General features: G+C 42.9%; 1 protein-coding gene and 1 long non-coding RNA gene across 2 annotated transcripts in view; one reads left to right on the top strand and one right to left on the bottom strand.

Moving 5' to 3' along the window:
* Positions 1-17,118, top strand: part of LOC104663315 — a 72,032-nt gene extending 54,914 nt beyond the window's left edge. Inside the window, exons 3-5 of the long non-coding RNA XR_748123.1 lie at positions 8,890-8,991; positions 9,425-9,502; positions 16,856-17,118. This is a non-coding gene — a long non-coding RNA (uncharacterized LOC104663315). The remainder of the gene's footprint in view (positions 1-8,889; positions 8,992-9,424; positions 9,503-16,855) is intronic.
* Positions 1-27,596, bottom strand: part of GNA14 (G protein subunit alpha 14) — a 223,004-nt gene that overhangs the window by 79,688 nt on the left and 115,720 nt on the right. Inside the window, exon 2 of the mRNA XM_010364457.2 lies at positions 19,741-19,925. Within this exon, the coding sequence (XP_010362759.1) occupies positions 19,741-19,925 (185 nt within the window). The remainder of the gene's footprint in view (positions 1-19,740; positions 19,926-27,596) is intronic.

The raw sequence follows: 27,596 nt of genomic DNA, 5'->3' as shown, positions 1-27,596 counted from the left end.
CTCTACTACTCTGCCTACTTCCCTGCTCTCTCTCATTCTGTATCCTCCCCTTTGTATTTCTTCTTTTAATTCTCTACTGTAGTCACTACTTCTACCATTGCCTCAATCCCACCCTTTCTACCCACTAAGAAAGAAAATACATCTAGAAAATGAATTTAGACCTAGTAAGCATCAGAAGATGTAAATTTTGTTCCTTTCATTTTAAAAAATTATTTGTGGCATTGGTGTGATACATCACATGAGTTACTTAGTGAAGGACAGAACAAATGAGTAAATATGTTGAGATGCTTGAGAACCAGAGCTGTCACAATGGAAGGAGAGAGAGAAATACGGACTGTGATGAGGTAGGGTGGAGAAAGGTGGTGTTGGATTAAAACTGGAGACGACTGATGAAAATGTCTGCATGCATTTGTATGCATGCATGTTTGTGTACATGTCTTGCTGGAAATCTTATTTCTGAACAACCACATGGTGCTAGTCACTACCGCAGCACGTATGTATATGTGTGTGTGAGTGTATGTTTATGTTTCCCTAGCTCTGTTCATTGAAAGGGTGAGACGCATATAACCACCAAATATGTGGCAATGAGCTCCCCAAGCAACTGGATCTTGTTTCTGACTACAGTTCCCCTGTAGAAGGAACCAGGCCTCCTTGGAGAAATGGCTGTGTCCAAGACTAGGTCAGTGGAAATAAAAGTCGACCTTAAACATCTTGCACCAGAAAACAAGAATATACTGGGAGGATAAGGAGGGCTACAGACGTAGCTTGAAGGGGCTCCTATTGGCCAATTTCCAGCATCAAGGAGTATAATTTCTGGTAACATATTAAAATGAAAAGGAATAATTGAGAACTTAGTGAGGGTATTTTTTTGTGGTAAAATATACCTAACCTAAAGCTTAACACCATCACTCTCCAGAACTTCTTCATCGTTGCAAATTGAAACTCTGTACTCATTTGGCAAGAACTCCCCATTGGCCCCTCCTCATGCTCAGCCCCTGGCAATCACAATTCTTTCTGTCTCTATGAACTTAACTACTCTAGGTACCTCATGTAAGGGGAATCATATAATATTTGTCTTTTTGTGTCTGGCTTACATCATTGAGCATATTTTCAAGGTTCACTCATGCTGTGGCATGTGTCAGAATTTCATTTCTTTTTGAGGCCGAATCATATTCCATTGCAAGTATACACCACATTTTGTTTGCCCATTCATCCACTGACAGACATGTGGGTTGTTTACACCACTTGGCTACTGTGAATAATGCTGCTATGAACATGGGTATGCAAAAAGCTCTTTGAGACCCTACTTCCAAATTATTTTGGGTTTACACCCAGAAGTGGTAATTCTGTATTTAATTTTTTGAGACCCAGTGAGTTTTTTAAAAGAGGGAGAAGGAACACGTTCTCTCCAGAAAATTACTAGATAAACGTTAAAAATCCGATCATTTTAAAAACTATTACATTGTACCCATTTATTTAATAGATCTTACTGGCAAGGATTACCAGTGGGTGCTAATGGGTGGAGAACAGGATGTACACAGGGTGGTGAATGTCACCCTTCATATTACTTATTAATCATAAGACCAAGATTCTTGTACAGGTTGGTGACAAAGTAATGACAAAAACCACAATTACTGTGGTTTACTTTCCTCCACCTATCCCAGGACTCTTAATCACCAATGTAATGCAATGGCAAGATCTGCTGGAAACCACATTATCCAAGTGACCAAAACTTAGCATCAACAACAGTGGGACAAACTGGCAAAAAGTGCCTCTTAAAGTGTCTGGTGGGAAGGACACATCACCACGTAGTAGTCTTTGTTTTTTAATAACAGTTTTCTTGTGATAGAATTCACTTTCCATATTTACAAATTAAAGTGTACAATTCAATGATTTTTAGTATATTCACAGGGTTGTGCAACCACCAAAATAATTTTTAGAGCGTTTTCAATCATCCTCAGAAGAAACCATATATCCACTAGCAGTCAACCCTCATTTCCTTCCAACTCCCCCAGCTCTAGACACTCACCAATCTTCTTTTTGTCTATATTGATTTGCCTATTCTGGAAATTTCAGATCAATGGGACTATACAATATCTGGTCTTATGTGACTAGCTTCTTTCATTTAACATAGGTTTTCAAGGTTCATGCACGTTGTACCTTGTGTCAGCATCTTTTATTATCGAATCATGTTCCAGTACATGGACATTGCACACTTTATTATTTTTGAGACAGTCTCGCTGTGTCACCCAGGCTGCAGTGCAGTGGTGCAATCTTGGCTCACTGCAACCTCTGCCTCCTGGGTTCAAGCGATTCTCCCACCTTAGCAACCCGAGTAGCTGGGATTATAGGCACCCACCACCATGCCCGGCTAATTTTTGTATTTTTTTTAGTAGAGATGAGTTGTAATGAGGACTCTATTTCAATATTACGGAAGAAGCGTTCAACAGATGAGTCAGATGAGTCTGAACATGATGGGAATACCCCATAGTCCTTCCTGCCAAAGCACGTTGCCCTCAGATGGGTTCTGCGGCTGTTAGGTTTGGTTCCCAGTCAATGGCCTCTGGCTGTCTCACCAAGGAACAAGCCTCCACCCCTGACCCAACACGCCCCTGGGAGAAGTGATGGAATGTTCCCTTTGGCCCTTTTTATATCAGGCCCCTAGGATATAATTAGGAGGCAGCTCCCAGAACAGATGTGTAGGGAGTTAGGCTGGAAGGTTTCCATGCAGAGAAAGGGGAGAGGAGGGAAGAGGCCAATTGCCTGGAGACGTTTATGAGTCTAAGATGATAAGTGATGAAGCGGCCCAGCCCTTGGTGGGGGAGGAGAGATGCTCTCAGAACTAGCTAAGCCAGGGAGGCACCAGTTTCTCTCCATATTAGAGTTGCCCAGTTACAGTTGGATCTCAAGCCCCTGGATTATAGGACACCATGCATTTTCTCATTGCAAACAAAAAAAAAAAAAAAGTTTTTTTTAAAATACAGAGGGGAGTAGAGGTTAAGAGAACCTTCCCAAAGTGACCATCATCTTATGAAATCCCAGAATGTCCTCATTTTATTATTCTCCAATTCTAAGACAGCTCCTCCATCCCCCCTATAGTTCAGAAACTAAAGATCACCTGGTCAAGTTCCTCTGGGTTACATAGCTAATTAGCCACAAAGGTACAATTTCAATTCCCACTTTGCTCCCTGGGACAGACCTTACTCTTAAGACTCCATGAGTGTCAGTCAAAGGGTTCCTAAAGCTGCACAGAAAACAGAGGACAGCTCTGCTCCCTGTGGGTCCCATTCTTCAGCTTCCTGCAATTTCAAGGCTCTGGGGATGAGGCCTATTCCTCACTGAGTTGGAGAATGGGAAGCATAACACACGTGTGTGTCCTGCAGAGATGGGAGAGACAATGTACGCATCCCCCTTCTTCCTCCTGTGTTTTTCCCATCTGAATGAAACCAAACTCAGCAAATCTGGGAGTCTGAACAGCTTGCAGGTGAAAAGAGTTGAAATCTGTAACATAATCCAGGCAGAATCCCAAGTGGGCACAGACCACACACCCTCACAGTCCTCACTCATCAGAGGCCTGTCTTCTGGCCCTGCTCCCTCCTCCTCCACGTCTATCCCCATCTCCATGTCTACCTCTGTCAACAAAACGGCCTATTCCTGCAGCCTCAGTGAGCTGCTGATGTGACGGATGCAACTCACATGGAGGCCTGGAGAAGCAATCAAAATGAACTTGGAACTTGTGTTTTAAGGGTCTGGTCAACCAGAAGGCCTCTAATTTGGCACAGAATGTTACAGATATTCCCCAAAGGCACAAGGTAGACCCTCGACAACTGTTTGATGAACAAATAACCTCATGCCTGTGCGGCCGTAGGCTCCATATTGGCTGCCTCCTGGCCCTACCGTGGAGCCTCCCTCAAGCTTTCTCTCCAAGAAGGAAATGGTTCAAGGTGACAGAGCCCCCACTGTCTGCTCGGACCCCACTGTCCCCCTCACTTTGCCCAGTGTTTCTTTTCAACCACACAAATCCAGACCCAGAAGCACAGGCATGTACCCAAAAATATTTCCAGAACACAAACATAGCATTTATTTAACAAAAATCTGTAATAACATAAATTATACACTCCACAGTCCCAGGATAACTTCATGTGGATTTGAAGTCAGTGTTAAAGGGACTAGAGGAGTTTTAGTAACTCTTCTCAGAGTTACTACTCATATCTTAATTTTAAACTGCTAATATTTATTTTTAATTAAAATGTAGCATTTGGGTTTTTTAATGTTTATTTTTTAATAAAGAGAAGTAAAAAGAAAACTAAGATGACTTATCTCTGCAGAGATAATCTTATTCTGCAGAGATAATCTCTATCCACATTTTAAAAAGTAAATTGAATATAACAGAAAAATTAACAGGGGAATTATCTTTTCCCACTCCATTCAAACGTAATCATTTTTACAGTTTCTTATTTCTTGAAAAAGTAACATATCTGTAACTATTTATGTATTCCTTATCAAAGGTATCTCATACACACAAAGGGATATTCATCAACACAAACTTCTTTCTATACCTCACTTCTCTCATGCCTGTTATATATTGATAATCTTTTTATATCAATAAACATAGCTTTACCTCATTCTTTTTAAAAATTTAAGCATTTGAACAAACCCCTGCTAAAAGGCATCCCATTTAGACCACTCTCAGAATATACTATCCAGGTTTTATTTGATTTTTACTGGCACTGGTTTGAAGGTCACTGTCATGCTTTGATTGTTTCAATTAGCAAAATAAATTTGAAATAATCTCTGGCTTGTTTACTTCTCTTCAAAGAAAATTAAAAAAAAAAAAATTCTATGCAACTATTTCAAATCCAGTCAACAGAAGGCTCTTCAATCCTCAAACATCATCCAGTGAAAGCACCAATCCTGATATATCTCTGGTTTCTTTGATGGCATGACCCCTTGTGTAAATACTGATAGAGATTATACTGACAGTTGTGTAGGCCAGCTGGATCCTAGCCAGGGAGAAAGGAATTTATGAAAGGCCAGGAGTACAGAATTCAAGACAGAGAATCCCCCAATCACCTCACTTAGTACTTTCATAATCGGATCATTAAATGATACCCTAACACTCTACAAGGCCTTGAATCACCCATCAAGAGGCATACAGAATAATAGTTAGCAGCTCTGCCTGGGACATCAGGCCTCCTGGGCTCAGTTTCCCACTCTGACATGTGCTACTTGTGTGATCTTGGGAAAGTTATCTACCTCCACAAACCTTACTGCCTGTATCTCTAAAGGCGGGGCAAGTGATAGTACCTACATTAAAGATAAAATTATATATTTCCAATAAAGACTGGCATAGAGTGCCTGGCATGGATTCACACTCATTTTAGTGACCAGAAATATACACAGTCCCTGCCCTTAGGGAGCTCACGAAGTACCAGAAGAGACAACTGTGATGGGTCTATGACACAGCGGACACACTCAATAATTCCGTGAGGAGGCACACCACTTGCATGCGAGTCCTGGCCTCTGCCCCTTCCTCTCTTTCGCACCAATCTTCCATGTCATTAGAGGACTGTCCTGCCGGGTGAGGCCTGAGTCTTCCCGAACACACGGCGACCTTATAGCTAAGTCTACCACATTCTGGGTTCAGGACTGGAAAGTCCTCAATCCAGTTATGAGCCATTCTCTCTATACTTCAGCATTAACCACAATACATTTTGGTCACCTTATGCTTTGCTTTTTGGTCTTATCCTCAATTTCTTTAAAACTTGGTTGATGAAAAGGGTATTATCTATTGAATATCTCTCCTAGTTCATAAGCAAGCCGTTGTTCCCTTCAGCACTTTTTTTTTTTTTTTTGGCTCTCAGGGATTCTAAAACAGCTGTCTGGTGACTCTGCTTGAGAAGTCATCGTCAAACTTAACTTTCCCTGGAAGGGTACATTTGCAGCTCAACAAACACATCCCAGGGGCTAAGCATGGCCAATCCCAAGCTTCCCAAACTAGATTTAGGGACCCACGCAAGGCTTTTTGGTTATCTTGCAACTCAGAAGCAGTATTTCCAATGGCCAAATATTTCTTTGGAAAAAGACAAATACGGCCATGTGGACCCCTGTTGCTTTTTGCCCAATACCACAGACCCAAAGTCAAGAAGGCAAAAATCTATCCCATGGGAGAACAGCTGAGCATGTCCTCTGAGGTTGTGGATACTATGGATACATTTGAGTTGATAATATTGTCTTCACACAGGGTTTTAATGTCATTGACTTCACATTTATTTAGCCTGAAGGGATGCAGAGGTGAACCCGACATGATTCCACTTGGTCTGAAGTGGAAGAGATGCATAAATTAAGAATTATAATGTAATACGAAGGATGCTGGGCATTACAGGTACACTGGAAACAGTATCTAACCCAAGGGAGGGTGGGCAGAAAAAGAAGGTGTCAAAGATGGTCTTCTATGATATCAGATATCTCATTTAAGACCAATACATGAAGTTAGCTATTTATGAGTGCAAAGGAAATCAGTTTCAGGACGTTCTGGGAGATGGAGGACATGAGGTAACAGTGAGGCCTGGGAGAAGCAGGAAACCACAATCCAAAAGGGAGAGGAAATGAGGCTAGACACTGCGAAAGGTTCGAGAAAAGCCAGAATGTGGCCTTAAGGTCACCGGCATGGGCTCATAAAAAAATCATATTCCTTTGCCCCAGGAATGGGTTCTTCAGTAGATAGACTTTTGGCAAACTGGCCTGCCTCCATGTCAGGCACTGTTCTACAAAGGTGGGGAAAAGTAGGCATAGACCTTGGCCTTCATGCATTTTCCATTCTAGTGGAGGACAAGAAAGACTTGGGCGGGCAAAGAGAAAAGCAAAGCAGAGAGAGGAGCATGTGGAAAAGTCCTGAGCTTGAAGGAGCATTGTGAATACAGGGACCAAAAAAAAAGGAGGTCACTGTGGTTGAAGCTGAATGAGCATGTGGCAGAGCCAGGCAGATGCTGCTGCCCAAAACCACAATGCTTGCAAAAATAATAAAAGAGAGCCTGTTGATCTGCCATTGGGTTCCTTGCCCTTAAAATGCCAAAAGTATGATATAATAACTTGAGATTTCTAATGGTGTTCATCTGGAATTCAAAAGATATTTGTTTGTTTATACATTGCCTTTGTCTGAGAGCTGGAGGAAACAGACATGAATACAGCATTGCTCTTGGGGAATTCAAGAGTGAGTTGGTGCCAGTTTCCGTGGTTCATGTCAGTAATCCCAACACTTTGAAAGGCCAAGGTAGGAGGATCACTTGTGTCTAGGAGTTCAAGACCAGCCTGGGCAACATAGTGAGACCCCATCTTTGCAAAAAATAAAAAATTAGCCAGGCATGGTTGTTTGCACCTGTAGTCCCAGTTAGGAGGCTGAAGTGGGAGGACTGCTTAAGCCTGGGAGGTCGAGGCTGCAGTGAGCCATGATCATGCCACTGCACTCAACCCGGGCAACATAGCAAGACTCTGTCCCAAAAAAAAAAAAAAAAAAAAGGAGCTGGAAGACACAGCCATGTAACAGAGCTTCACACTATGGGGAGAGATGGGCACTGACAGGGGCAGGTGGTACATGACCTGCAAGCAGAGAGAGTCACTGAAGACTTAGAGGTCTCCAGGAAACCTTTACTCAAGGATCTCTTCAAGGCAATGGACCGTTAAATCCTTGAAGCTCTGTAATACCAGACTAGCTGTCCATTTTATCTCCTCTTGGGCCCAATCTTTAGAAAGCACTCTTAGCTTGTGCTATTCATTTCATTCGTATAACAGTTATTTGTCAAACGTCTGCTATTGCTATGGGTTAGGTCTCCCTGTCTAAGTTTCCTAGGTGCAAATTATTCTTTAGCATTATCAGCCATTCACATCAACCTTTAGTGGCAGAGATACCACCGACTAGGAGGCAGGGAAGCAAAACTGTCATAGATGGGTGTTCATAATCCAAGTAACACAGGTCAGCCGGGTATGGTGAATCACGCCTGTAATCCCAGCACTTTGGGAGGCCAAGGCAGCCGATCACTTGAGGCCAGGAGTTCGAGACCAGCCTGGCCAACATGGTGAAACCATGTCTCTACTAAAAATACGAAAATTAGCCGGGTGTGGTGGTGTGCGCCTGTAGTCCTGGCTACTCCAGAAGCTGAGGTGACAGAATCACCTGAATCTAGGAGGCGGAGGTCGCAGTTAGCTGAGATGGCACCACTGCACTCCAGCCTGGGCAACAAAGTGAGACCCCATTGGGGGTGGGGAGCGGTAGAGGGGCAGGGCAAAGTAACACAGGTCTTGACCTGGCATGGGGGTTAGGAAGAACATCAAGTTACACTTTTGTGGACAGTGCAAGAGTAATCTCTGCCCAAATATAGAAAATAAAAACAAACCATTCTCACAACATTAATGACAACCTGTCTCTTAAAGATGGCAAAGCGAGGATGATGGTCGAAAAGAACATGCTCTTGATTTCCCTTAACACAGAGCCCACTGTTGGGTGGACTCAGACGTGTGAACAGCCAGAGACAGCCAAGTGCCTGGCGCAGTTTGGACCTTTCTCTGCTAGTGAGAGAGTAGAGGAATCACAGAAATGGCACGTTGGTTAGGGAAAATTTCCCCCCAATCCTTTAACCCTCTCATCGCCAAATTTAACAAAAATCAAGCAACCTGAAAAATATCATGGGAATTCTTCATCTTCCTGCCCTTCTGACCTGAGCTCTCTGTGAGGACTTTCCTATCCATAGGTGCTTGTTCTTATGGTGTGGAGCGGGGTAGGGGTGCAGGAGATGTGCACGCCCAGGTCCACAGGCAGGGGCCACTCATTCATTCATTCATTCAGAAATAGGGAGCGAGGGGCCACCCATTAATTCATTGTTTCAAAAATAGGTATAAAGAGCCAAAAAAGAGGTATCAACAACAGGAAGAGGGTGAGGATCCACCTGTAAGCCACACACATTGGACAACACAGGTTCTTCACTGCAAGTCTGTGTATGTGTACGTCTAGTGCTTATCCTGGTACTTTTTTTTTTGAGACAGGGTATCACTCTGTCACCCAGGCCAGAGTGCAGTGGTGTAATCACGGTTCACTGCAGCTGCGACCTCCCCAGGCTCAGGTGATTCTCCCACCTCAGCCTCTTGAGTAGCAGGGACTACAGATGCACACCACACTCGGATAATTCTTGTATTTTTTGTAGAAACAGGGTATTGCCATGCTGCCCAGGCTGGTCTTGAACTCTTGGGCTCAAGCAATCCACCTGCCTCAGCCTCCGAAAGCATTAGAATTACAAGTGTGAGCCACCATGCCTAGCCATATCCTCGTACTTTTTAAATATGTCTGAAAAGAACTCTTATATGAAGTAAAACAGCTTGTATTGACATATTATATATAACATTGTACTTAATGCAGTGTCTTATTAACTAGGAAGCCCAGTCAAAGAAGCTTTGGTGAAAAAGGTAGCCTGTTCAGGACACAGCAGAATGTGATTTTTTGCTTCTAAAGGTAGGTTACTCACACATTTAAATTTTGTCATGTCACCAGGAGCCAACATAGCCTTCCATGGAGGAAGGGAATAAAAACACGAAGAGTTTTGGGGAGCTGCCCGAAACTGTTGAGGATAAAAATGACAGGACAGGAATTTCACTTCAGGCCAGCTGTTGTCCCTTTCTAGTACACCAAGAGCTAACCTGGCCTTCGAAGGAAGACTTTCTCATTTGGAGTAATTACTAACATTGTGGAGGGCTCCACTCATCAGGGACTCCAAATAATGACCATCATGATGATAAAACCCAAAAGCAAAGGCAAATCTCTACACAACCTACCTGGGAAGACATTCTAGATCAACACAAAGCAGAGATACAGTGGGCAGGATCACACCCACTGGGATACAGCGAGGTGGCTCACACCTGTAATCTCAAAACTTTGGGAGGCCAAGGCGAGTGGATCACCTGAGGTCAGAAGTTCGAGAGCAGCCTGGCCAACATAGTGAAACCCTATTGCTACTAAAAATACAAAAATTAGCTGGGTGTGGTGGCAGGCACCTGTATTCTCAGCTATTCAGGAGGCTGAGGCAGTAGAATCACTTGAACCTGGGAGGCGGAGGTTGCAGTGAGCTGAGATTGCGCCACTGCACTCCAGCCTGGATGACACAGCACAACTCTGTCTCAAAAAAAGAAAAAAAAAAAAAATTAAAACAAAACCAAAGCCAAAAACCTTTTAACAATTTGTGTCTATCAGATTAGTTCATGTATTCTGTTTGAAACACATGTCCCCTTCCCCACCACCAATTTTTTTTTAAAAAAGGTTTTAAACAAAGTTAAATAATTCGTGTTCTCACTTATAAGTGGGAGCTAAATAATGTGTACACATGGACACAGAGTATGAAAGAATAGACACTTCAGACTAGGAAGGGTGCGGAGGTGGTGAGGGAGGAGAAATTACTTAATGGGTACAATGTACACTACTTGGTGATGGTCACATTAAAAGCCCAGGGGACTAGGTGTGGTAACTGTAATCCCAGCACTTTGGGAGGCCGAGGCGGGCGGATCACCTGAGATTAAGAGTTCCAGACCAGCCTGGCCAACATGGCGAAACCCCATCTCTACTAAAAATACAAAAATTAGCCGGGTGTGGTGGTGGGTGCCTGTAATCCCAGCTACTTGGGAGACTGAGGCAGGAGAATCACTTGAACCCGGAGGTGGAGGTTCTAGCGAGCTGAGATGGCACCACTACGCTCCAGCCTGGGCAACAGAGTGAGATTCCATCTCAAAAAAATAAAAATAAAAAAATGAAAGCCCAGACTTCACCACTATGCAACATAGCCATGCAATAAAACTGCATTTTTACCCCTCAAATTTAATTTTTTTTTAAACTTTTAATACAGAGGGGATGCTTTCTAGAATATTTTGCTTAGGATACTGTTGCAGAGCTTATTAACCAGTTAATAAGCAAATCTGCCCCTAAATTCACTAATGCCAGATGAACACCCGAATCCCTTGGCAAGAGGGGAATTTACCTCTTGGTACATGTTTGAGACATTCATTGATCAATGAAGTAACTGGATGTTCAGAAAAGGCAATTCTGAAAGGAGAACAGCACAGACACACCTCTGTCACCTTTTTACCGCCAAAGAACTGGGGCACAGCTCTGCTGTGGGAAAGCACATTCTGAAGAATTTTGGATCTAATGAGCATGTTCCTAGCATCACTGATAATGATTCTAACATTCACAAAAGGTGTGAATTATGAGAGTGTTTCACATGTTCCCCTTTATATTTTAGGAGAGCAATATAAAGGTGAATGCTATTTTTATTCATTCATTCATTCGAGATGGAGTCTTGCTGTTGCCTAGGCTGGAGTGCAACGGCGCCATCTTGGCTTACTGCAACCTCCACCTCCTGGGTTCAAGTGATTCTCCTGCCTCAGCCTCCTGTGCTTGCAATTTAAAAGACTCAGAAAAATATTTCACGTGTTGGATGGATGCCTAAGTGTTCAAATAGAATGATGGCTTCACTAGTTTCCGGATTGTTTGTAACTTTACAGGATCTCCCTTTTTCATTAGGTTTTAAAAGCATTTCTTTGGATGTGGTGGGTTCATACTCAGTTTTGAGGTAGGGGAAGAATTTATTAACATTTCAATGGTCAAATCAATGTTATTACTCATCACTGGCTCCCAAACTTCCTCCTATCCCAGTTCAGGCTTAAAGGGGAGTGAGGGGAGTGAGTGGTTTAACTGTGATAGCAATCAGGAAGAAAGTTCAGTTTCTTTCCATCTTATTCTTTCCCATTTTCCACACTCTTATATTTCAAGCTCTGCTTACAGCAGTTTTCACACTAAAGTAAGCATCGATTAATCAGAAAACTGTTGGGATAAATGGAGAAGCTCCTGCCTAGAATTTTGGTGGAGAATTTGTTGTTTGGTGGTGCTGGTGTGAAAACAGGTAGAGCTCAACGGAGTACATGGTAAGGAGAAAAATGGACCATGTGATTTTTAACACCCACCAGAACGTGGGAAGCACAGCCTGAGTTTAACATTCGCCAGAGAACCAGCAACCCTGGGCTCCAGCCAAAGTTGGAACATCGGCCTCTGTGTTCCCAAAGGTTCATGCAGAATCTGAATTTTTCAAATTGGATGAGGAAGTGGGATAGAAAAATATATTTAAACAGACATTTTAAAAAGTAGAACATAAAAGGCTCTTAAAATACTCCCAGCCCCGAGAAACTCTCCAACAAAAAAGTGACAGAAATTGACCATTTTCACTGAACTCTGCCTGATTTCCTCACACGCATTTTTAAGAAATTCTCCTGGAAATTCAGCCTTCCAGTTTCTGAGAATGGAAAGTAAATCTGGAGGAGTTATTTATGCATAGATGTGAGATTTTATCGAAGGGCTTTCTGGTGTTAGAAATATACTCTCCTATGATCCCACCCCCAAAATACCACACCTGATTGCTTAAATGTGAAGTTAGATATCTGATGCTTATGTTTTTTACTTGATGAATTATCTCAGTAAATCAAAATATGTATTAATGATTAGTAAAAATGCAAACTATTTAATTTCCTAATATAATGTCTTTATTTACTCACAAGCAAAATCATACGGTATATATATACATTTTTTTGAGATGGAGTCTCGCTCTGTCATCCAGGCTGGGGTGCAATGGCGCGATCTCAGCTCACTGCAACCACCGTCTCCTGGGTTCAAGTGATTCTCCTGCCTCAGCCTGCAGAGTAGCTGGGACTATAGGCATGTGCCACCATGCCTGGCTAATTTTTACATGTTTTTTAGTAGAGACACGGTTTCATCATGTTGTCCAGGCTGGTCTTGAACTCCTGACCTCAGGCAATCTGCCTGCCTCGGCCCCCAAAGTGCTGGGATTACAGGTGTGGCCCATACAGTATTTTTATTATAAACAAAACCTACACCTTCAACCTGTTATTAACGCAATCTGCATCTCTGATTGTCTTATCCATCAAAAGGAAATGACGCTTTCTATGTAGCAACAGTAGGAGAAGGAAGGCGAGAAGGCGCCACTGATGTGATCTTGAGAGAATGAGGTGCAGCTTCTTCCTCTGCCCCCATCTGCATCTCAGAGCTGGAGCTCTGGGCATGAGGCCGTGCTCTGTCCCTGAAAGACTCAAAGGAAACAAACAGCATTTGCCTTTGGGTGGAGATTAATTAGGTCATTCCATGGAAAAGATTGCCAGAAATCTCCCTCCCTGCTGTGGAAAGGTTGACAGGAAAGCAGAATCCAAACTGAACCCCTTCAAATTATGTCCAGACACATACTTATCAGTGGTTCTCAACCCTGGTTGCTCCATCAGAATCACCTGGGAGGGACCTAAAACTCAATCTACATGCTCAGGCTGCCTTCCAGAGCATTAACTCTGACTCTGTGGGGATGATACTCTTGGCATTGGCCTAACAGCCCCATAGGTGATTCCAATGTGCAGCCAAGACTGAGAATCATTGCTTGGGATGTTCTAGTGTGTGATAAACCCAGCAGTAGGAAGAGGAGGAACTCCAAGGGATTGAGTGATAAAGGCATCCCCTTACCCAAATGTGGGACCTGCAAAAACTTCAAACGAAATTAGCAGAGGCCTTGCGAGTCAATTCAAATAAAAACATTCAACCTTTTAAGAGTGGTGATTGACCAGACGGCTCAAGTCCATAGTCTCAACTGGATTTTGAATGCAGCAAAAGCTTCTAATGGAAGAGGCAAAATGCTTTCTGAAGACAAATCCAGTCCTCACACTTCTAGAAACATTGCCTTCTAAATTAGATACTTAAGAGTGGAATGGCAGGCAAAATAATCCCCTTATGTTTAACTGTTGTATTTGTTCATTCTTGCATTGCTAAACAGAAATACCTGACACTGGGCAATTTATAAAGAAAATAGGTTTAATTGGCTCATGGTTCTGGAAACTGTATAGGAAGCAGGGTGCTGTCATCTGCTCAACTTCTGGGGAGGCCTCAGGAAACTTACAATCATGGTGGAAGGTGAAGGGGGAGCAGGCACATCACATGACCGGAGCAGGAACAAGGCAGGGGAGGGAGGGGGTGCCACACACTTTCAAACAACCAGATTTCATGAGAACTCACTCACTGTCATGAGGACAGCACCAAGGGGATGCTAAACCACTCATGAGAAACCACCCTCATGATCCAATCACCTCCCAACAGGCCCCATCTCCAACACTGGGGATTACAATTCAACACGAGATTTGGGCAGAGACACAGATCCAAATTATATCAACTATTAACTCTTCTTTAAAAAATTTGTTTTGGTTCCTGTCATGATTGCCCTTACAATGAAAGTCCCGTGCACATATGACATGACCCCAGTGTAGTTTAGCGCTCCTATAAGCAGAGCAGAAGGGCAGTGAAGGAGCTAGGGTCAGCTATGAAGAGCCCGTAGGCCTTCTTTTATTCTTGTGATTACTGAATATGGAACTAACGCGTTTTTGAGATGTCAGGTAGGGCTGACCTTTGCCCTTGGGAAATTCTGTATCTACATCATGTGAACAGATTCTACAGAACCTTTAAGGGGTTCATATTTTTTTCCTTCACTGTAGGACAGGACTAGAATGAGAATTTCCCAAGTTCAAGAGACTGCAAACAGCAAAAATTATGATGCTTTTCTGGCTTCTGTGAAATCATCACAAGTAAACATGAATTATAAACTAACAAGACTTAGGAACCCTGCTACTGAGCAAATGCCTTTATAATATTTATTCAAGAAGTCATAAATTTGATTGTGCCCATAAAACACTCTTGAGAGACATTCATAAAAATTAAGGTTTATCAACAGAGTGAGCAAATACATATGAATCATTTCTTTTTTAACAAAATAAGCAGGCAAGGTATAAGAAAAAATCTTCAAGGCTATATCTTAATTGAAAAAACATGTTAGTTAAAAAACAAATGCGGAACTAAATTTCTGATAAATTTCCTTTAATAAGTGGACTGTCAAGTAATAGGCAAAGACTTTCAACAGCCTAGCTGAGCAGTAATCTCACTAACAATTAAAATAAAACCCTCTAAAACCACTTTTAATTCTCTTCTACATACACAAGAAAATGTTCCTAGCTCTGAAACAGAAACAGAAACAAACAGAATAAACAGCAGATAATAGAGAAATACTCAGCAATAAGAAATGAGAAGACTGCACCACTGTGAAAATGAAAGCTAAAGTTTTGTTCACCCCTACCATAACTAATCAATTGTTTCAAGTTATACAATACTTTGTAAAGAAGATAACATATAGCATGCCTCCTAAACTATCACTGAATACGACTGAACCACTAATCATTTTATCATTTTATGATCTAAGCATGGTACTTCGTTCCAGTTTCATGTTTGGAATCAAGACTAGCCCTGAGAAAAAAATTATTAGAAATAATAGCCACAGGAAAATGATAGAGAATAAATTGATGAATATGACCTAAACAAGCAATAAAAAGAAAATGAGCCTATTTCTGATTTTTGAACCTGCCCCAATAATAACCTTGTGTTTCTCGAGGGTCATTTAATTTGTAAATCACTTCCTTTTGCTCATATTGGCTTATAAAGTAGACAGAACATGTCTCATTTAACAGATAAGAAAATGGAAAACCAGAAACAGTACAGCTTCCCCAGGACCAGGGTCAGCAAAGTACAGACCATTGATTACATCCACTCATGGACTGTGGATTGTTTGCATGGCCCATGAGTCAAAAATAGTTCTTACTATTCTCAACTGTATTCTTAACTTACTATTCTTACTATAAATTCTGTAAGTAGAGTTTATAACTGAGCCACACTTATTCGTTTACTTTTTAGATATTGCCTATATCTGCTTTCTGCACTACAACAGCAGAACTGGGTAGTTCCAACAGAGATCATATAGTTCACAAACATTGACTCCCTGGCTCTTTACAGAAAAGTTTGCAGACTCCAGCCCTAGACCCACAGTGGAACCATGAGCAAAGCCCAGATTTTTTAGAGCCCATCTAGTGTTCTTTCTAGTCCACCTTCTGCCTCTTCTTAAGCCATTTTAGCATTCAGTTCATCTCAGGTGTCTGAGAAAGTTTATACAACAGGAATTGAGACACTGGAGCCAGACATGGCAAGTAAGGAGGAGACGGGAGGTACAATGGACTTGTATCCTAGTTTCACAGTCATGGATGGAGAAGAATCCTGCCTGGGATGGTTTGTACCCAGAATCTCACCCATACCTAATTTAGACAATGAGATTTGGGATTCTTTGTTTGTTTGTTTGTTTTTAAACAGAGTTTCACTCTGTCCCCAGGCTGGAGTGCAGAGGCACCATCTCAGCTCACTGCAACCTCCGCTTCACAGGCTCAGTGGATCCTCCCACCTCAGCCTCCCGAGTAGCTGGGATTACAAGTATGCACCATCACACCCGGCTAATTTTTGTATTTTTTTTTTTTTTTTTTTTTAAAGATGGGGTTTCGCCATGTTGCCCAGGCTGGTCTCAAAACCCTGGGCTCAAGAGATGGCCGCTCACCTCAGCCTCCCAAAGTGCTGGGATTACAGGCAAAACCCACTGTGCCCAGCCTGATTTGGGACTTTTTGAGTTAATATTTGGATTAGAATTGGGTCTTAGAGTTGATGCTGGAATGGGTTGACTTCCAGGGATGTTGGGATGGAGTGGATGTATGTTGCACATGGGATGGACACGAATCTTGGGGAGCCAGAGGAGTTGAATTGTGTTCCCCCAAAGCTCATGCTGACCCAAAACTTCAGAGTGTGTAACCTTATATGGAAAGAGGGTCTCTGTAGATGCAAGCAAGATAAGATAAGGTCACACTGGATTAGGGTGGACCATAATCCAGCGACTGGTGTCCTTATAAGAAAAGGGAAATTGGGACACAGACCCAGAGAGGACAGTGCCGTGGACACACAGACACAGGGGAGAATGCCAGACGAAGGCAGAGGCAGAGGCTGGAGGCAAGTGTCTACAAGCTAACGGACAGCAAGGATTTCCAGCCACCACCAGAAGCTAGGGAAAAAACTGGCAACAGATTCTTCAGAGCCTCCAGTCAGAACCAATCAACCTTGGTTTTGGCCCTTTAGCTTGCAGAACTGTAAAAACAATAAATTTCTGTCTTAAGCCATCCAATCTTAAGTACTTTGTTATAACAGCCCTAGTAAACTAATACAGATTAGCGGGCAAACGGAGATGGCCTAGACAAAAGAATTAAGGTCAAGAGAAAAGGAGACAGTGGTAGATGTCAAACCACATAAAACCATTTTGTTTAAAATACAAACTAAGTATGTCTAGAAGATCAAGAGGAAAACAAAACAAAAGCAAAAACCTAGAGGCCTTGATAACTAAGCTGATTAGGTTTTACAAACACTGCTGCCAACCTAAGCAGAAGTGGCTAACACATGAGCCTTTTCTCCCCAGTGGGTCTGTTCACAAATCCATCCTTGAATTCCAAGCTTTGCCCAGTCACCTCACCACGACTGGTAAACAAAATGCATTTTACAACAGGGGAAAACAGACGAACTGAAATCACCCCCAAGAACATTCCTGCCATGCCACTTCTTTGAAGTAATCTTACATCTCCACAGAAAGCCTAATTTTGAGAGTACATTAGAAAGGGTAAGTAAAAAAAGAACTGTACCTTTTCAAAAAGATACAGCAATGTATAAACTAATCATCTCAGTCACTTCTAGAATCTCCTAGTGGCTCAGTGTGTGCCTCTCACCTTACTTCACACCAGATATACCATAGGCCAAGCTTGTCCAACCCATGGCCCCCAGGCCACATGCAGCCCAGGACAGTTTTAAATGCAGCACAACACAAATCCATAAAACAGAATGAGATTTCTTAAAACAGAATGAGATTTTTTGCAATTTTTTTTTAAGCTCATCAGCTATTGTGAGCGTTAGAGTGTTTTATGTGTGGCTCAAAACAATTCTTCCAATGTGGCCCAGGGAAGCCAGAAAACCGGATACCCTTGCTGTAGGCTAATTCACCCCACACAATTTTTTGTTTTGTTTTGTTTTGTTTTATTTTTTTGAGATGGAGTTTCACTCTTGTTGCCCAGGCTGGAGTGCGATGGCACAATCTCGGTTCACTGCAACCTCCACCTCCTGGGTTCAAGTGATTCTCCTGCCTCAGCCTCCCTAGTAGCTGGGATTACAGGCGCCCGCCACCATGCCCAGCTAATGTTTTGTAATTTTAGTAGAGACAGGGTTTCACTATGTTGGCCAGGCTGGTCTCGAACTCCTGACCTCAGATGATCCACCTGCCTTGGCCTCCCAAAGTGCTGGGATTACAGGCGTGAGCCACCGTGCCCGGTCCACCCCACACAATTTTTAGCATAACTCTGTTGCAGGGTGAAATTGTAGGCAAGATGTGTTCCTTCATTTCTTCAGGGCTGCAAGGACATGATGGTAAAGACATAGATTGTAGAGATGAGGTAAAGGTAAGTCTAAAATTTGGTGCCTACTGTGTTTTACTATGTAATCCCATAAAAATTTAAATTGATTGCTTTAAAACTTTGTTTTTTTTTCTTTGAGATGGAGTCTCGCTCTGTGGCCCAGGCTGGAGTGCAATGGTGTGATATTGGCTCACTGCAAGCTCCGCCTCCTGGGTTCACACCATTCTCCTGCCTCAGCCTCCCGAGCAGCTGGGACTACAGGCGCCCGCCACCACACCTGGCTAATTTTTTGTATTTTTTAGTAGAGATGAGGTTTCACCATGTTAGCCAGGATGGTCTCGATCTCCTGATCTCGTAATCTGCCCACCTTGGCCTCCCAAAGTGCTGAGATTACAGGTGTAAGCCACCACGCCCAGTCTTTTTAATCATATATATATGAGTGTAGGTGCCAAAAGTTCAAAATAAAGTTGTCCTTAGGGGTCCATATTAAAGCCCATGCAATTCTGGCATTTTACTAGCTAAATTCCTTTTTCACAGATCCACGAGAGACCCATCTGACACAGAATTTTTCTCTTTATCATCATGTAATGTTGTAATTTGGTATCAATTATTTTAAATAAACTCTGATTTCTAATATAGTTGCTTAATGAACTCAGACACAGGATTATTCTCCTTTGGATTTGCATTCCAATGTACCATATAAAATTTTATTTTCATTCTCTCTCATTCCTGCCTCATTATTTTCCTCCAGTTTTCAGCAGATTTGTATTTTAAATAACTGGTGGTGAGGGGAAAGCAAATGGCAGCTTGACACCAGCACTTTATGGAAGCACATTGCTGGCTGGGCCATTAGCATTGTACTTATGAGCCTTCGCTTAGTTCCCAAGATGGGTGAACTCCCAACACAAACAAACAAAACCCACTGATTTCTCTGAGTAGTCTGCACCAATTAGTGAAAACATTTCCTGAGACTGGGAATTCCTGAAACACTGGCCACTTTAAACCCAATGTCCCCATGGCTCCAGTGAAGAAATTAACTGGGTCTCTTAGCAGAAAGAGAAAATGTATGACTTCCTTTTCTCAGTGCTGGAAATAAGCAACCTAAATAACAGCCCAAACTTTGGAATCCCTGCATGCTGGGTAGCCTCGCGCTAGCACCATGAGAGAAGTCCAGCAGAAAGAAGACCGGGGGCTAACTAAATTCCTCAAACTCCTCTCAATGATCCCCACCCCAGGGATCAAGAGCTTCTTCTGGCATCTGACCAAAGCACTCAGGGAATCTTTGTGCTAACCAGAGTGGGCAGGCACACATTCACAAATAGGGCAAGTACCCTCTAAGCACATTACCTTATTCTGCTCACACACATATTGTATCCTTAGCGTGTCCATCGCTCTGATCATGGCTTGCATGGCAGTGAATATGTTTTGGTAAACCAGCTTCGTGAACCCCTTTCTGTCTTCATCGCTGTAACCAGACCCATGGATAATTCTCATCTGCTTGATAAAGGTGCTTTTCCCACTTTCACCAGTTCCTATGAGAAAAAAACAAGTGGAAAACGCTGTCATCAGACTTCCAAAGGAACACACGGAGAAACAGAGGACCTCCTGGCAGTATTAATCCACATCCCAATTAATAGGTTGATGGGTTGGATTTGGAAGGGACTGCCAAATGGTTATGCAGTTTTAGGCTACAGAGCAGTGCCAGCCTAAGCCTCGGGCAAGTGCCACCCTCAGTCCAGGGAAATGCTTCCCCACATCCTTGCCCTAAGTCCTTGAAAGAACAGGCAACCATGTCTGAAAGACCTAAGCATTTGAGGGCTCTGTCACTGAGAAGATGACAGGGGCAGTGATAGGGCTGCTTCAGAGTGCAGGGAGGATTTGAGCCATAGAACATTTGGAGGAGAGAAAAAGATTCATTAATCAGTCAACTCCTTCCTTTCAGATACACAAACATTCTTCATCTCTGCACAAGAAAGCACCGTTTCCCAGTGGTGCCTATGTGCTTGCTTCTTTTCATGTCTCAACATGCAGTTCAGGAGGTCCTCGAAACTCACAACACTTGCACACAGCAGCCAAGGAACACGTTACAGTATGAAGCCATCCCTGTTGTTCTTAAATGTGCATTACAGGTCCAGATAGAACATATGTGAAATATGACATCAAAACTCTATATTCATATTAGATTGAGAGTTTGCTTGAAAAGGTAGTAAAAGCTGCAGTATAGGTGACACAAATTTAGACAATAGAATTAAAATATTTGCTAATATTTTCTTTGATAATTTATCACATGACACCCCTTTACCATGTTTGGAACATGATGGGTCCTACTCATGGCTCCTCACAACCACTTGATGAAGAATTTGCTATTGCTGATACAGTTCAGATCCATGTCCCTACCCAAATCTCATGTTGAATTGTAATCCCCAGTGTTGGAGGTGGGGCCTGGTGGGAGGTGACTGGATCATGGGGGTGGTTTCTCATGAATGGTTTAGCACCCTCACCTTGGTGCTGTTCTCGTGAGAGTTCTAGCAAGATCTGGTTGTTTAAAAGTATATGGCACCCCTCCCCCTCACTCTTGCTCCTGCTCTGGCCACATGAAGTGCCTGTTCCCGCTTTACCTTCCACCATGATTGTACGTTTCCTGAGGCCTCCCCAGAAGCCAAGCAGATGCCAGCATCATGCTTCCTGCACAGCTTGTGGAACCGTGAGCTAATTCAACCTCTTTTCTTTATAAATTACCCAGTCTCAGGGATTTCTTCATAGCAATGTGAAAACAGGCGAATACAATTATCATCTTCATTTTGCAGATAAGAAACCTAAGATTCTAATTGGTTAAATAATCTCTGCAAGCTCACAGTCGGCAAGAGAAAGAACTAGGATTTACTCAGAATTGAACTACAATGACATACTCGATTAGAGAAGAATGCCTTGGTCTGATCTAAAGGGGACACACCCGAAGTTCACACAGTCACACACTGAACCTCAAACCTCAGCTAACCCACTGTCTTGCAGGCTCAGGTTGCCTGGGCACATGGGAGAACCCCCAGATGGGGAAGTGTCCACACAGTCTCACTGGCCTTGCTTCAGCCTCCTCCAGAGACAGGATAGGTAGACACTGTCCTCCCATTTCAGAGACCAGAAAACTGGCCATGAGGGGATGAGCCAAGGTTGGGTGCAGATGCAGACTTGCAGGGCTGGAAGGCAGGTGCCTCAGCCTTCAACGTTCACCACAGGCATCACATACCTTAAAAAGGATTTCCTTCTCCTGTGTGCCAGCAGTAGTTAGCCCTGCCTGCTTAAAGCCCTCAAAGTGCCTTGGATACCCAGAAGCAGCACACAGCCTAAATGCTTGCTTGCGGATACATCTCTCACCACACCTTTCATCCAGTAAAGGCAGGGCCCGGAATTCACACATCTGGGTACCATGAACAATGTGCCTGCTTTACAGACAGCACTCAAAGAAATGGTCAATGAAGGACGGAACGGAACAAACATGAGAAGTCAGCAGGTTCCTCCATAGGTCTTACATCATAGACAACCTCAGAAAAACAAGACATGAATTGAACAAGGATAAACTGTGATGCGACCATGTGCCCCTGGGAACCACCATTTCATAATGACTCTTGGCTACACAAACCCAAATGAGAAGTGAGAACCTGTAGAAAGACCTTATACTGTCCAGGCTTGGTTCAAAGTCCCAAATCAGATGAGCTCTCTACTCCTGCAGCATCTTGGAGTCCCCCTGCATGTGACTATGATACTGCCATGTCTTCTCCTATTCCACCCAGCAGAGCTGAGCTCCAATCCAGTGCTAGATTACCCCAAGCAAACATTAATATGGCTACATTTACACGTTGTGAAGCTGATCTGAATGCAGAGATTATGTAATCACCCCAAGACAGGCTGTGGTTTTGGTCCTCATGCCAGAAAAATCACTCAAGACACATCCCAAAATCTACACTAAGAGAATCTTTTTGCTAATAAGAGTCATTCACTTACAATGTTACTAATAGTTAAAGCTAACCCCACCACCAGCTCCAAACACACAAACCCGTTTTAAAAGCCACCGATTTTTGCTTTCAGACATGGAGTATTTCAAAAAGTAAATGTTAAAAGTGACTTTAAGGGTTCATACAAGAGAAGATATAGATGTATTTGATAAATACCCATATTTTAAAATATACTTTAGTTTTAAATTGTGGCTGTTCAAAGAATTAAAAAACCAAATGTGGGGCAAAAAAAGGGCAGGATAAAGGCAAAGAAAAGAGACTGAAAGACCCACAGCACTGAGGGCTAAGGTTGGGAGAGTAAAGATACTCACTGTGTGGAGGTCCTCTTCTTTCATTTAAGCCTCAGCACCACCCAGCTATTTTTTTTTGGGGGGGTGGGGGGAGGGAAATTGAAAATCAGAAAGATTTTAAATTGGTTGTCCAAGGTCACTCGGTTTGGAAGTGCTGTGTCCTGGGTCCAAATGCAGGTCTGTGTTGGTATATGCACTTCATAGGACAGCACCCCTAGTTATGAGCTAGTTTTACACTGCGTATTTCCCCCAAGTACATGGTCTCATCCATCGCTCCTATCAGCTTACATGCAGCCTTCACCTGGTACAGAGATTCCAGTCCTTGAAACTTTACCTTTTAGCCTGCAGAAATCTACTATAAATAAGATGGTCCCAGCAGCAGGTGAGTGCACGGGAAGGTAGATGATGGCATCATTCTTTCTATAATGACAGTGGTGATCAGGACCACAGGGACGAGTTAAACTCAAGCTAAGGATCTCAGTTGAGTTTCCTCACTTGTTCTAAACAGAAACTCAACACTCAGACATCAAGTGTAAGACTGTTCATTTATTCACAAAAAGCCAAAGAAAAATCCAAAGGGTATGATTTTTAGAGTGAAAATTATTGGTGATTAGAGGACTGGGTGACTTAGGTGACTTAGATTCTACATCCTACCTAAGTACCTATTAGAATGTGTGGTTTACTTCAGTAGCATGGGTCCACTCTGCCTTGGTTCTTATCTCTTCGTGAGGAATTTCTCACCTGCACCCCCACAAAATGCATGTTCTAGGTGGCGGGTCCTCTGTAGCCTGAACAGCTACACACAGCGAAGAGAACAGGAACCCTCATCCTGGCAGCAGCTTTTTGGTTTACAAGGAGTGGGAGGTCTTTTAACTGAAAGGTGAATTTTGGTGTCTGGTTCCAAAGGGATTCACTTAGATGTAATGGGGCTAGGAGTGGAGGGGTCACAGCCCAGAGGGCTTGCAATCCTGGACCCAATCCATAAAATCACAGAGTGAACAAAGGAATAAAATTACAATTCCATCTCTAGACTCTGTTTCAAATATAATAGGGGAAATGGCTCTTCTCCATTTAGCTTTTCTCTGTTTTCATATTTGAAAATAAAATCCAACAATGGTAATAAGTACTTTTAAACTTTCAGCATCATCTAGAGCCTGCCATATATATTTTTTGGAGATAGAGTCTTGCTCTGTTGCTCAGGCTGGAGTGCAGTGACGTGATCTCAGCTCACTGCATGCAACCTCTACCTCTGGGTTCAAGAAATTCTCATGCCTCAGCCTTGCCAGTAGCTGGGATTACAGACGTGCGCCACCACACCTGGGTAATTTTTGTATTTTTAGTAGAGACAGGGTTTCGCCATGTTGCCCAGGCTGCTCTCAAACTCCTGAGCTCAGGCCATCTTCCTGCCTCGGCCTCTCAAAGTGCGAGGATTACAGGCGTGAGCCACCATCCCTGGCCTGGCGCTTGCTATATTTGAGATAGTTGCTCACCATCATCCATCTGCAACTGTCCTTTGTCATAAAATCAGTGGCAAACTTCTGGGGAAGGCACCCTGGCCAGTAATTGATTCACTAGAAGACTTAATGTCCCTTTCTCTGCATTGATCCTTTCTGACTTCTCAGCAGGGGATAAAACTGCTCCTGATCTAAGGCTCTCATAATCTCCTAAGTCTCCTGCTATACAGCTTTGCCTTGGATCCTCTGCCTCCCCTCTCCCCTTAAACTTGGGATATTTCCTTTTCCAGGGTAGACACTGAATTACTGGTTAAACTGAACATAGAGACCTTGCTAGTTGGCACATACAGGTAATTTCTTTTCCATCTGAAGTTAAAACTCACCTCTACCGGCTTCCTGCTTACTGTGGGTGAGAGCTGTGAGCCTTTGACCTTGCAGGTTGGGAGTTTTCCTACAAGACACTTGCTCCTGGCCTTCCACTCGTCTAGCACTTCCCAAACCTCAATTATTTGTGTACCAACCTTGTGATTTTTCTCATACCCATATGTCACCTGTGTGATTTAATAATAGCTTTATTATTTCAATAAACTTGTAACGAAAGGAAACCTGTCATAAGTAAAAGACCAGTATTATTTGCCATGATCAAACTAAATATAACAAAATAAATGACTTCAGCAATATTTCAAATAAAAACATCCTGTCTATCACCAGTGATCTGGGAACCACATTGGGAAAATCATACATATGAATTATCATTTCTTCATGTGAAATTTACCCGTTTACTTTTCATCCCTAAAGGAGATTCCCCCACTCTTCTCTCTGGAGTCTTCTGAAATTCTACCCGTGAACCTCATCCCAACACAAAATAACCAAGGATTGAAACTCATGTCAGTACAAAAGGCCTTTAGGAGCCAGGAGTAAACAGAGGCCAAAGCAACATAAATCTTTCCTAAGTGATAGTCCAAGGACATCAAAACAGAAAGTCACTTGTTCTAATGTTTACATAAAATTCAGAGACTGCCTCCCAGAGAGCCGAAGCAGGCTGATAAAGCTTCCTAGATAGGAAGCATCATCTCCCAATAGTCTGTGATGTGTTCTGAAACCATCGTGAGAAGCCACTGTTTTTAGCTCAGTTTTGCATCAGGCAACGTAAATAGAACAAAAGAAGTCAGAACAAGAATGAGGACATAGTTCTGGATGTTGCTCATGCTGTCTAAATCATCTGTGTGCCCAACAGGCGGAAGACGGACATGCGCATAACTGATGTGACCAGCAGGTTGGCTCTCTAAGGACAGGGACCTTTTTTTTTCTTATTTCCTGGTATCTTTGGAGCCTAAAAGAGCACAGAGTAAGAGCCTAATAAAATATTCACGAATGGGTGTTTATTGGCTGTAGACAGCCAGGATGGCTTCTGTTTTGAAAAGCAACAAGGAAGTGGACTTCCCGCTCAGAGTAGGTGAGTCTGTTGTGCACGCAAAGCAACCTCACCAGTGAGCAGGCCTCTGATGAAGACACTTGAGGCCAGATGCCAGCACACTGGGAGGCTCAGGTTCCATTTCAGGGTTTTTTAATGGGGGGGATAAAGGACTTAAGAAATTCCTTTTGTAATCTTTAGGAAGGAGCGGTTCTCAGCAGCAAAGAGGCCTGCCCAGAGGACGGTGCCAGGCCTTTAGGGGCACTCTGCTTGGCCCCAGAGAACTCATAGCTGACCTTGGGCAGTAGCTACCCATGCAGCAGGAGTTTCTGTACATGTGTGTACTGCAATCCTGGGGCTTGTTAAAGATACTGATTTATGGGCCGGGCGCAGTGGCTCACGCCTGTAATCCCAGCACTTTGGGAGGCCAAGGCGGGCGGATCACGAGGTCAGGAGACGAGACCATCCTGGCTAACACGTGAAACCTCCGTCTCTACTAAAAATACAAAAAATTAGCTGGGCGTGGTAACCGGCACCTGTAGTCCCAGCTACTCGGGAGGCTGAGGCAGGAAAATGGCGTGAACTCGGGAGGCGGAGATTGCAGTGAGCCGTGATCGGGCCACTGCACTCCAGCCTGTGCTACATGTAAGACTCCTTTTAGGAAAACAAAAACAAAAACACGAAAAAGATACTGATTTATGAGAGAATCAGCTAATGCTGGGAGAAATTCCAAATGACTCCCTACCTAAGTGCAGGACAGCATCCAATGAGGGAGAGGGATGCTCATTAAAAATGCAGATTCTTGGACCCCTTGTCAGGTCTAATAATTTTGACAGGTTTGAAAATATGCAACCAGTATTCCAGGGGTTTGGATGCACCCAATCCACAGGCTGGTTGGGAAACACTTCTCTGGGGCCCTTCAAAGGGGCACCTGTGTTAATAGAATATGCCTGGGACTGGAATGCTCAAGCTATTACATTACATTCAGTTTAGTTGATGTTTTTTTTTTCTCAAGCAGGTTCAAATTTTATTTCTGCATGATAAAATATCCCCTCCGGAGCTCTATTTTTCAGTTTCCACGGGGAAAACATTTTTAAAGTGCCAATAAGATTCACTTCTTCAAGTTACTCCTGCCAGTTTCTGTCCAGCCCCTACAACATCACCTTCACAGCCAGGTCACTCTCCCAGGTTCTGTACTTGCAAATAGAGGAGGTGCTATTTTTCACCATAAAATGAGAAGTAGCAATAATTCTAGGAAACACAGAACTGGAAACAATTGGAGACAGGGTTCACGGCTGCTCTCTCAACAAAAGAGGTTAGTACAAGGCTTTCGAAATAAAAAAAAGGGAAGTTGAAAGAAAGTAAGTGATGAGGCTCAATGCACAGTTTAAGATTAAAAAACAATGGCAGAACAAAGGAGCAGAATTCAAAATATGTATTATTTTTGTTAGGTTTTTTGTTTGTTTGTTGAGACAGAATATCGCTCTGTCACCCAGGCTGGAGTGCAGTGGCACAGTCTCGGTTCACTGCAACCTCCGCCTCCCTAGTTCAAGCGATTCTTCTGCCTCAGCCTCCTGAGTCGCTGGGATTACAAGCATGCACCAGCTAATTTTTGTATTTTTAGTAGAGATGGGGTTTCACCATGTTGGCCAGGCTGGTCTCCAACTCCTGGCCTCAAGTGTTCCTCCCACCTCCACCTCCCAAAGTGCTGGATTACAGGTGTGAGACACCACACTCAGCCTTGTTAGTCTTGTTGATTCTTTAATCTGCAAAACCATCTTTATTGCCTAACCAAGAAGAGCAGCAATTCCAAATATTTCCTGCTACTTTCTACCATCTTTGGGTCTCATTTTGATAAAGAAATAATTTTCAAGTCCTAACTTCATTTGTGAGTACCTCTTATATCAGATAAAGTCAATGGGTCATGCTAACAAGTTTTAATCACAGAGAAGTTTTGAATAATTATTTTTCTAATTTGAGATATCAAAAATAATATATTTCTATTTGCCATATGTGCACTTTTTTTTACATCTGC

Source organism: Rhinopithecus roxellana, chromosome 16 (genome assembly GCF_007565055.1).
Source record: "Rhinopithecus roxellana isolate Shanxi Qingling chromosome 16, ASM756505v1, whole genome shotgun sequence".
NCBI classification, from domain to species: Eukaryota; Metazoa; Chordata; class Mammalia; order Primates; family Cercopithecidae; genus Rhinopithecus; species Rhinopithecus roxellana.
This window is presented reverse-complemented; position numbering and strand designations above follow the sequence as displayed.